At 34.0% G+C, this 12,762-nt stretch overlaps 1 protein-coding gene across 1 annotated transcript in view; it reads right to left on the reverse strand.

Moving 5' to 3' along the window:
* Positions 1-12,762, reverse strand: part of LOC105627265 (LIM domain only protein 3-like) — a 54,045-nt gene that overhangs the window by 8,734 nt on the left and 32,549 nt on the right. Inside the window, exon 4 of the mRNA XM_012208555.1 lies at positions 6,666-6,822. Coding sequence (XP_012063945.1) covers positions 6,666-6,822 — 157 coding nt within the window. The remainder of the gene's footprint in view (positions 1-6,665; positions 6,823-12,762) is intronic.

Consider the following 12,762-nt stretch of genomic DNA (forward strand, 5'->3'; position numbering starts at 1 on the left):
ACGACGCGACGACCTAACTAATACGCGTCGTACGTAACGTAACGAACGACGTACGTACGTACGCGCGTCGGCGGTACGGGTTACGGTTACGTCGTACGTCGTCCTCCGTCTCTCTTCCTTTCTTTCGTTGTCTCTCTCTCTCTCTCTCTCTCTCTCTCTCTCTCTCTCTCTCTCTCTCTCGTTCTCTCGCTTTCTCTCTGTCTTCCTGTCACGACACAGCTTACGCTACGTTGACCAAGAGGCAATGTAATCGGTTGATCGATCGGCGTTCGATTAGGCCGTCCTGAAACTTGTTAGGCTTAGAAAATATCTTGACTATGATGGTTAGAAAATATCGTAATAAATCCTTTCGAGCGCTAAAATTCCTTGATTCTTTAATATATTTGAAAATTAATTACAGATAAAATATATTCATTTTGTGTAATTTTATGACATCCCTGTAATTCTAAACAGATCATATTCGCATGTACAACGATAGAGTATCTACAATGAAGGATTAATGATGGACTAATGGCTTTGTTCAGTGTGGGAATACGCTCGTGGCTCTGTATAGTACTGCATTACGATGATGCGCGTCCATTTCGCTAAACGCTACATTTCGAGGGATTAACCGTGCGCTACATTAATTATTATTAATGGTATCATATCCTATTCTGACACATTCTATTCGGGTATTCTAATGCATACGTTATATCGATCAGTAAGTGTTTCATTCATATCGGAGCAACTATTTTAAATCAATTCCGTATAATTAACGCAATATCGATAATGGACATTGTACAGTTGTGTAAAAATACATGCATTGTTTACTCAATATATAATTATCTTTTCGATGCCACTTATATCGTTTTGTTACGTTGATATATTAATCCTATATTAATTGGATATTATAAAAAATAGTGCATAAAAATAAACATATAACAAATTTTTTTTAATCGAAATGGATTATTTTGGAATATAGAAAAAAATATAACAATAAAAGGAAAATGTATTATCTTTCATTAATCTTTTGACTCTCATGTTAATTTCCCAGACATAAGTTTTCAAATGGGACAATTAACTTCAAACAATTTTCTGTATAATAGCGTGTTCATGATGTTAAGAATTATATTAAAATATATGAATAAATATATCAATGTGTAAATATAATACAATATGTTACACATTCATTTTTATTTATATCGATATAGAATATCTTTTAAACTATAATTATAATAACGAAATAATTATTATATTACGAATTTATTATAACGAATTAATTTTATAACGTATATTATTATTATAAAAATATTATTATTATAACGAAATAATTCTATATATTATAGTTCTATACACTAATTATTACATATATAACAATAGTTTTACAATATTAAATGTTAAATTGATATTAATTTTTTTTAGATTTAGATGCAAATGAAAATTAAACTTTTAAATTATAAAATATATTTCCAAGAGGAGCGAATGGTTTGTCTCAAATAAATAAATTATGTCTTTTTGAAAATTGTAGTGACATATTTATTTGTCTCAAAAATTTGTAATTTAAAAATCAATTAGAAAAATTCTTAAACATTATCAAAATCTTATGAATTAATCTAAAAAGACTATTTTTGAGGTGAGCAGCCCCTCGTTTGGGAATCATAAATTTAATAAAAAAATGTTATAGTACAACAAAGTAAAAGTAATATCGAGTATGTGACACAGTTATAACGTCGAAGGGTTAAAAATTCTTTAATAATGGAATATCCATTCTCTTTATTTCAAAGGTTTGTCATATATTAATTCTCGATAGTTTCATTAATTTTTAAATATTTATCTGATATGATTTTTTATACGTAATGTTAAAAAAATGGTAAACGAAATAGATATCGATTTTCTTAAGCTGTGTAATACGGAATCTTTAATCTTCGTTTTCAAATTCGATACATCCATCACGCATTTACTTCATCCCTGAACAAATGGATATTGAATACTCAGTTCTAATAAAAGATGTTAAATCGAAAGTTTAATTTTGTCGAAATTAGTCGCCTGCGTTCAACGAACTTTCAAGAATCTAATCGCCTGGAAGCAATATAGAGGACGTTGTAATATCCCATTCCCCGTACGAATCTCGTACTGCGCACATTGATCCTCTTAAATTCCCATGTACCTTCCGTCTTGGCATTAGCATATTATCTCACCTCCGTAACCCCCCTCTTTTCTCTCGTCGCAGTCTCCCTTCGGCCTCCTTCTGGCACCTCGGTCCCCCTTCTGATTCGCGAAGGACTTCGCAGACACTCGAGAGTTTGTTTTAAAACTCAGATAATCGTTCCAAACTCTCTTCGTGTCTTTCTCTTTCTCGTTCTTATCCTGTGTCTATATTCTCTGCTCTGTTTCCTCTTTCAGTCCTCTCCCTGCCGTTCTCCATGGAGTCCCAAGAGGAAAATTAGACCGAAATAAAAGTTCTCGCCAATTTTTAAGCGCGTTACACTTGTCTCTAAGGAGGATGAGATTACGCGGCTCGATCGAAGCTCCTCGTCAGGAGAAACGGAGCTAAAACTCCAATGAGTCTTTTCACTGTCGTTACTATTTGCGGAGCAACGGCGTTTTTTTCTTTAATTGACTTTCTTCTAAAGATACGAGCTTCTCAACTTCTTTATCCCAGAATTATTTCTGGATATCAAAAAGTAAACTTTTTAATATTCGGATGAAGTTATTAATTACACTTAAATGGAGCGTCTCGCGGCGTCGTCTAACAATAGAAAAACTATCGATTTTAAAGTAATCCCCGTGCATAAAACATTCCAACATACGATAAAGTTTCAATAGGTCGACCAAGATATCGGAAACGATCCGTCATCCGTCTTTCCACTGAGACAACTCGATTGTCGATGCTGACGGCTGAAGGCGGTCCAGTCTCGCCACTTCCTTTCATTCCCTCGATTCTCCCTCTCTCGATTCACCCTAGATCAGGCATACTCGAGTTATTCGTAAGCAACATTCTCCGGCATTATTCGTCAAAAGCGCGGTGGATTCTCCCAGGGCGGCTGAGAAAGATTGGGACAGCTGTCTGTTCTCAGGCAATCAGAAAAAACTACCTTCCTACCTTCCCTTCCTTCCTTCCACCATCCGTCGACGGTACTTCGCCGCGGCTTAAGAAGAATACAAGGGTGGCAGCTGCCTCCAGGACGAGCACCCTCTTCGCGGTTTTTAAGAATCTTAACGCCTTTCTCTCTTTATATCTCCATCTTCTGTCTCTTTTCCTCTATGTGCTTTATAGCTGTTCTCAGTTTCGTTCTTGTATTTTATAGCGTTAAATCTAACGAGTCAACATTTTTTTCTTTTAGAATTTTTTTCCTATTAGTACTTAAAGAATATCTTAATTGATCTAAACTCACATATTGACATTTCACTTTAGTCATTTATTTGTGCACGATTATATTTGCGATCTTATTTCCATCTGAGACAAAAGAGTTGCAATACACGTGTTAATTCCTCTTATTTAGATGCAAAATGTGAAACGACCCTCGGGCTAACTAGTAGATATCTTGAGTGTTCTCCGCGATCGAAGATATTCACGCTCCAGGAACGAGATGTCAAGAGGGATCCATCAGGCTTTAGCGTAATAGATGCGCAGACGACATTAGCATGCCACGCCGATTATTGGCATTAGTCTGCCATCCCGTTATTTCGCACACCGGTCATTTATAACCCGTAAACCCTCCGAGCGAATCGATATTGCGTGTGAAAGCTGCTGGATCGCGCAATATCGCGGAATACACCGCGGACGTGCCAATTTTTTCCGATTGACGGTACCAGAAATTTACACGAGGAAAAAAAACAACAGCATCGATTTCCCCGTGTCGGGCAATAAAAAATATTTCGTATTAATTAAAGCGACACGTCTCTTATATCGTTCGAGAATTGACGAGTTCACGAATTTTTAGACGTGAGACGTCACGTTCGATCTCGTCGAGGTAGATTTGCGCGCGCCTGAGAGTTTCTGAAAAATGTTTACACGATACATTGCTAAATTTGTTTAAATTTGTTTTGTCGCTACCGGTTACACTATATATAACATTTATATAACATTATATTTAATCATATTAAATGTTAACGTTATATAATATTAAATTTGTTCAATGTTTTAGTATAAAATAATGAGATATTGAGTAGGAGCAGTGATGGACTTAAATTAGATTAAATTTGACACTATAGATTTAAAAGTGTATACTCTTACATTTACGTGAGTCGAGTAGTTCTTTAAATATTATAAGCGACGTGCTCATACTCACCCACGCACGCACGCACGAATAGAGTCACAAGGGTTACCAACCCCTGAATTACACGCAGCTCGCTCGCGAGGGTGGTTAAGGGTAGCGAATTTGCATATTATAAGTAGTACATGTTATCGAGGTTGATATCATCGAGGTAGGGACCTCGTTATTCTGTGCATGCGTACGATTCGAGCGTGCGACGTGCGCATCTATGGTCTTAGACCGCTTCTAAGAGGCGTTCAGAAGATTCAAACTCTCGCGACAAACACTTTAGCATAGCTTGTTAACGATTTCTAAATAAAGGAGATGACGGTGAGCGATATTATTAGGTGATTGTCGATGATGCATTTAACAACTTAATTTCTGTGAGAAAATGTTTTACATAAAAATAAATAAAAAGATTCGTGTCTTTTATATAGAAAGAATGACTTTGCTGTATTAAAAAATTTAGTTAGATATAAATCTCAAAATAATTTTGTTAAACTATCAAAGTAATTATTAAGCCGATCAAACTAATTGCTAGAAGAGATTTTTTGTAGCTTTGCTCATCATGTTTGATAATCCTAAACTGTTAAATTTATAATGTTAAATTATATTTAAGTTGAGTTTTTAATCATTTCTATAGGTAGCTACTGCTTCTATTCAATATGCCATTAATTTAAAACAATGAAGTTAACAATTTAACTCAAGAAAATGTATTAAATTTGATGCAAGTTTTTAGCTCATTTATTAAGTGCATACATTATTATGGACTTACTTTAAAACTAACTAGAAAAATTAATTGATTAATTGATTTATATCTTGACACACATGAAAGTTAAAAATGACAAAATGTTATTTTCAACTCAAGGAATTAGGTTAGGCATTGCTTTTTTTGATCTAATAGTATCCATAATTATTTTGATCCAACAAAATTATTTTTAGATCTGTATGTAGCTAAATTTTAGATACTTCATCAAAATTATTCTTTGCGTATAGATTTTTATTGATTATTTTGAACATAAAATGGAATATAATAACGAATTCTAATATTGCAATAATAAAATAGTCTTTTTCTACCTATATTAGTATTAATTTGATCATTCTTCTAAGTAAATATCGCGAATTAGAATACGTGACAAGTTATTGTGCAAGGAAGACGGTGAAATCCTTGCAAGACGGCACCCGGATTAAATGGATAGGCTCCTAAGGTCGAGTAGGACGTGGTCCTTCGTGCGGCAGGAGCTTAAGATATTGTTTCGAAGCAACGCTGTTGCCTTAGGATAATCAAGAAGACTTAATCCCGACAAGCTTAACGCCGATGAGTTCATAATTCTGGACGTTCCTGCTCGTAAAACTTACCTCTCTCCTTCTTGCTTGTCATTTGTCCCTTATTATCACAATTTTTACACATATTTTTACTTTAATTACATAATTAAATACATTGTGCATTAGGAAAAAATGTAGTGTCTTCAGCAAAACTGTTTAGTTAGGCATTTTTAAATAAGTAATCAAATACTTTATTTGTATAACAAAAAATTTAATTGCTTTTGCAAAATAATTTCTTTGCTTTGTAACAAAAATATTTGTTTATAGTTTGCATAAAATTATAACTTTGTTTGGTACATTTAACCAAAAATGTTTGTTTGGTATATTTCAACCAAATTTTTGTTGTTGTAGTAAAATTTTGGTTCACAGAACAAAACATTTTGCCTAGTGTGTATTTTTTCACAATTTTCCAGAAAGAAAAATTTATTTGTAATGTTTTTCTACTTTTTAAATGTTCTTTTAAATCTTGTTATTCTTGCTTCAAAATCGATAGGAAATTCAAGATTATTTTCTCGCGCCATAAAAGTAAAAAAGTTCTTAAATTACTTTTTCAATTAATAAAAAATTCGCTATTATAAGAAATTGTTTCAATGATCTTGTAGTTTTATGAAATAGCTTTCAGAAGTCTAACGATCTTCGCGAAGAGTAAATTCTTTTGCACGCTTCCGAGCGAAGTAGGAGCGAATCGTTAAGGCATGCGACGAAGCTTGCTTAACGGGCAGAGCTTAATTAATAAGGACACGCGATATCCTAACTCGTAAGACGATGGTAGGATGATAAAGCATAGCTGAAGCCCTCGGGGGAGTCCTTTGTTGTCGAGAGGGTCAGGACAGGCGACCTGCCACTTTAACCCGCCTTAAGGGGTTGCGCCTTGAGGAGTTCGAAACCTTGCGAGTTTGAAACCCGATGGCCAGGGTCCAGAAAGGAGATTCCACGATGCGCTCTATTGTATTTTACATAAAGTTATCTTGTAACGAAAATATGTTTATTGATCGATAGATGTATATCGATACATATACTCTCTATAACAACATAAACCTATAACTCGTCCTATCGTTGTGCGCAAGTTTCGCAGATAATAGAAACAAATGCAAATTGTTTTACCGGCGGCTGAAGATGGGTCACTTGTCTCTTGATGTGTGCCAAAGTCGCGCTAGGCGGAGGATGCAAGGCCATATTGGCAAAAACCAGCCTCTCTTCGTAATCGTACTCGCAGAGGATCTTGTTATCGCAGAGATAAAATCTGTCGCCCACGCAAAATCTGCAATCAGAAATTAATTTTGTCGTGTTACAATTGTTATGCTGCATAATAAAAAAAACATTTTATACTTATGTCAAAATCGGTCTTTGTTAAAATACGTTAAATTATTTTTACAATAATATTCGAAATTAATTTAGTACAATATAATATGATTGTTTTATTTGAATATTTTGTGTTAAATTGATATTCGATATTTTTTTATTTTTTAGATATTAAAATAACATAATTTATGAATAAGTGAACAGTAACAGGAAAATTATATATTTTAAAATGTAAATTTTAAGATAAATGGATTAATCAGGAAAAGAAAATGTGTTAATCAGATAAGATAAATAATTTGATTTTTGGTCAAAGTGAATCTAATGCTTAAACACAATATTTCTGTATCAATTTATATATTTATTCAATTTATATATTTATTCAATTCTGCAAATCGCGCATCGAAATCTTACTTAGTCTTAAAATCATCAACAAAACTAAAAAAGATTTGTGCAGAAGAATTGGATATATATATATATATAAATTCATCGAAATACATATTTAAGCATTAAGATTCGCTTTGATCGAAAATGGATTATTTCTCTTAATTGATTTAGTCTCATTAGTCTTAATTTTGAATTATAATTGTTTATATGTGTTAGTTTAATTATTTTATAAAGAAGAAATATGATTTTACAATTTGCTGTGTTAATGTTATAATATGTTAATTTTTAACGTAATATTTGTATAATTATTTCATCTACAATCTAGATCTTTTTTGCCCAGTCCATTTGTGTTACTGTTCCAAAATTTCAAAAAATATGAAAAAATTCAAGATTCTTTTCAACATCTCTATTACATTACCAATAGTTTTAACACAAACATTAAAATTCTCATTTAATAAAAATTTAAGCAAAAATGGGGAAAAGAAATTTAAAAATGAAATTTTGCTTGTATCAAAAAAGACTCAATTGCAAAAGGAGGGTTAAATTAATACAAAAAATGAATGAGCCATTTGAGACATGTAAAAATGTGTTAAATTTAACGCAGATTCTTCAATATTATATATTTCTATATTATTTTGGATCGAGAATGCATGATTTTGGTGACATTATTACCATGTTAGAAAAGTCAGGAGGAAATAGCGAATAAACGAAGATATACATTATCATATTGATTCACAATTTAGAAGTGGCGAAGGACCGGAAAGAAATTCCGTTTACGACTTACACGAAATCGGTAGAGCGGTAAAGTGTTAATTTCTTTTAAGGTCACTTTCCGTTTTTGCTCCGTCGAGGAAATTGCTAGAAAATAAAAACAAGGCGAAATGCCGCCCTTCATCCACTTTTTCCGGCGTCTCTCAAGGCTCTTAAATGTAAATTTTCAGTCGATTCCCAGACATCGTACTCAGATTACCCGCGATTGGAAATCTCTGCACTTCTCCCACATTCTTACTTTCTTCTTTCCCTTTACAAGTTAACTCTCTTTCTTCCTTATTGATAAGGTATTTACTCCTTCAGACCTGACTTTATTGAAACTATAGTTAAAACAAGTTTTTTGTCTAATTCAATTCAAGAGCACCTTAATAAGTAATTCATATATTAAACAATTAATTTTTTAAATTAAAAATTTGATTTTTTTTCAACATATATACATTATTATATATATCTCAGATGTTGATAGAAAATAATTTCAATGGTTAATGTCTTTAAATTTCATGTGCACGTATAATGTACGCAAGATCTGAAGAGGTTAAACAATGTCATCTGATACGATAAAAAATCCTTTAGCAGATCGTGTACAAGCTTGACGTCTGTCCATTCTCGAATGTCAACGAATAAAATCCGAGAGACGGCACCGAAGAGTGTATTTTAAAATTCAGCATATAAAAGTCCGGGATTTTAGAGTAATCCGACACGATATACATACCGCTGCACGCGGATTTCGGGATGGCGGCGAGGTACCGAACGTGCTCGGTTTGCGATATCAGAGAAATAAGGTTGCCACCGAGGGTTATACGCATCGACCAACTGTCGCTCTCGCGAAGGGGCGGGCGGGCTGGCGGGGCCTTTAAAATCAAAGATTTCACATTTTTCGTTTTTATTGCCGGTTTAAAAGTCAATTTTTTCTCTACCGCGTTCTTTTGGGGGAGAAGGCGTCCGTATAAAGGACGTTACGCCGGAAATGCTAAAGAGCCACGAAAGGGGGCTCGTAAGAACGGCCGGCACTTCCACTGCGTCACAATGGATCGAAGATCCACGAGGGACACGAAAATCGTTTTGCTAGGATCCATGGGAGTTTGAAAATTCCCGTCAGGCGCCGGGCACATCACTCTCCGGACGTTATACATACCGCGTATCGATCGCGCGATATGACAGGCGTGTTCGCGCGATTTGTCTTACAGAAGAGTCTCGCGGAACTTCCAGTCCTCTTTGGGACATGTCGAATCCCTCGGATATCATTAATGTAGACCATTCGGCGACAATCTATTCTCAGCTATTTCTTATAAGACTTCGGATATTGCTATATTAGCTTTGATTTTATGCTATTTTTTAAACTCTTAACGATTCAATAAAATAATAAAAGGAACGTATCCTGAGTTTGCAGTTGGGACAATTTTCGATAAGTTATACATTTGTTTCAAATGTAATAATGTACATGAAAATTTTTTATATAATATTGCGATCATGATCATTAATTGATTTAAAAAGTTTTTAAATTTTATAAATTAATTTAGACCGCTATGTGTAATATAAATAGAGTAGATCGAGACAGCGAGAAATATATTTATGTTAAAAATGGTTCAGTCTCACACACACACACACACACACACACACACACACACACGCGCGCGCGCGCGCGCGCGGCATCTTTGTTAAAACTTTGTGTTGAATTTTTAACATATTATTTTATCATTGATGTTTATTTTTTAATATCAAAATAACATAATTTGAGTAAGTGAAATAACAAAAATAATGCATTTTAAAATATAAATTTAAAGAGAAATGAATAAAATATTCATGTTAATTTAATATGTCATAAATATTAATTTTTCTGAGAAAATATACTTTTACAATTTGCTTACAAAATATATCAATGTTACATTTTTTTATTAATACATATTTGTGTTACTTTCTGTTTTCTTAACAAAATTATTTTTAGCTGAATTTTTAGATATTTCAAAACTGTTATAAACTATTATAAATTGTTTACTTCAAAATCGTTCTTTCCAACTAAAAATCTTTTAATTATATAAACTGCGAGCCGCTTATTGTTGGATTTGAAACGTATAGCTCAAAAAAAAGTGTACCTCGATACTGGCAATGCTTCTCAACGAAACGAGTAACTTTCTGTCAAAGACGTCAATGAGCCGTGTAAACTCCACATCAGTGCAAATGTCGGGAGTAAAACCTCTATACCTTCGCGTTTGTAATTCACTGGTGAATAATAAAAGTATTTTTTTGGTAAGGAAGTGGTAGAAGGGTACATCGACTACATACGGCCATTGCGTATTCAACGGATGTGCTGTCCCGCGCATGAGATCCTGTTTCGGTTTTATGTCGGGATTTCTCTGTCGAGTGGTTTATACCGGCGCTTATGTAAATGCAGACGTGATTTTTTTCAGCACCTACTCAAGCCACCTGAACGAGCGCGCGCAATACATTTGTAGCATTCGAAACGAGCCACTCGGCCGACGTCTCCTTTCGAGAGAACCATGAAATCGTAATGAGGTTTTACGACATATCCGGTAGAATCTGCATTTTTTTTCGGTGGACTCAGCGACGCGTCTTCGCGGCCGCTGAGCAATTTGTACGTCGACGAAATTAATGTACGCAAGTCGCGAAACAGGCATATCTATTTTACATATAAAATTTGATTTGATATAAAATAATGAATATACGTGATTATGCAAAATCCTGTAAAATTGTGTAAAAATTGTAATTTCTTCAAAGTTTACTTAGCTGATAATTTTGATGAAATAATTCTGCGAAAAGTATTTTTTCCAGAAGTGATTATCTATTGTGTGATAGTAACCGAAAGACATTTATGATACTCATTGTAAATGAGAACAAATTTGAGTTGATTGAAATTCTTGATATAGATGCTTGATATAGATATGCTGTACAGTTTATCGGTTTCAAAACAAAGTATTTGATCGACAATCATATTAGTTATGAGGAGTTAAGACTGCATCAGAGATTATTAATTATTGATACAGATTCTATTATAAGCTTTTGCTATAATTAACACAGGTTTACTGCGATTACAGTTTCAAAACGGAGTATTTGATTACGCTTAAACCATATTAATTACATCGTGTTTGTAACTTTGATTTTGTTCACGGTTAAAGATTTTTGTTATCCATCATTGATTTGGAAATATAAAGACGAGAAGTTATAGGACATCCGAGATTATTGATACAGAGATTATTGATTCTGCTGTAAATATAGCTTTACTGATTATCTAAAATGGAGTATTTAATTGTGTAAATCGTATTAGTTATCTCGTTTAGCATATAAACTCATCGATTTTGTTCATCGCTGTTAAAGATTTTCGCTAGCCTGTCGTTGATTCAAAAATATAAATACGAAGTGTTATACGAATGCATCAGAGTTTATGTTAGAAACTCGATCCGAAATAGCAAGCGACGATTTTAAATTTAGTTTGATTGGCGACGATATAATTGAACTTAAAATATCTGCCTGATCAGCACGTGAATCCGTGATGTCTCGATCGATAGTCGAGTGTGGGTTAATCGTAATATATAAATACGCTCCCCTTTGTTCAGTGAAATTAGGACACTGCATCGAGTATCCAAGATATTAACGATTTCATACGTACAAGTTTAGCAATCGTTACCAATTGGGTCTATTCAATTAAGTGCTTGAATTAATTACACTGAATGATCCGTTTATCTCGTGAAAAAAGTTCAATGCATCCTTAAAATATGAAGCTTCAACTTAGAATCGTCTTTCTCCAATTTCTTCTACGAATAGTTCGCATTGGATAATCTATCATACATTTAGGCAATGCGATTTTTGACACGGTATAGACATCTCGTTTTGGAATAAAAGGAAGGGAGTTGAAAAAGAAGCGAGAAGGAGAGGGCACACAATGTGTGATCGGAACATGTAACCACCATAAAAAGCAATGCGTCCTCGTAACAGGGTACGATAAGTACCGTGCTACGGAACGAAATCGATCCTGGGGGCAGCTTCGAATCATGTACCATAAAAAGGAACATTACTAAGCGTAGGTGCGAGAGAAGCGAGGGATGGGGGAATTTTGTCGGAGCGACAGGAAAGAACGATCCTTTATAATGGTGTCGTGATTTCGCGTCTAGATACGCGTTTTATTTCCCCGATAAACGCTGTTTCTGTAATCTGCAACGCTAAACGTTCGAGACATTAGTATCGTTTTCAGAATTTTGTATCCTGGCGAAGCAAAGATCAAACATACATGTTCAAAAGAACTTTTTTATTTATATCCGATATAGATTAGGAGAAACAAGAGCAGTAGTTTAATTATATAGTAATTATTATATTTAAATGACTAATATATATAAATAACATCATCAGTAGGATATATTTCATGACCCAGGCGAATGAGGTATTTGACAGTGATATCGGTTATTATAGATTTCATTGAATTAAAGTACGCAGGAATAGTTTCCATATTGGAATTTATAGAATGAAATATAATAGAGTTGCTTAATATAACACACACACACACACACACACACACACACACACACACACACACACACACACACACACACACACACACACACACACACACACACACACACACACACACACACACACACACACACACACACACACACACACACACACACACACACACACACACACACACACACACTACACACTACACGTAATACGTACTATACTACTAACGTACTAACGGTAAAACGTAACGTTAACGTAACGGTTAACGTTA

The sequence above is a fragment of the Atta cephalotes genome, assembly GCF_000143395.1.
Source record: "Atta cephalotes unplaced genomic scaffold scaffold00001, whole genome shotgun sequence".
In the NCBI taxonomy this organism is placed as follows: Eukaryota; Metazoa; Arthropoda; class Insecta; order Hymenoptera; family Formicidae; genus Atta; species Atta cephalotes.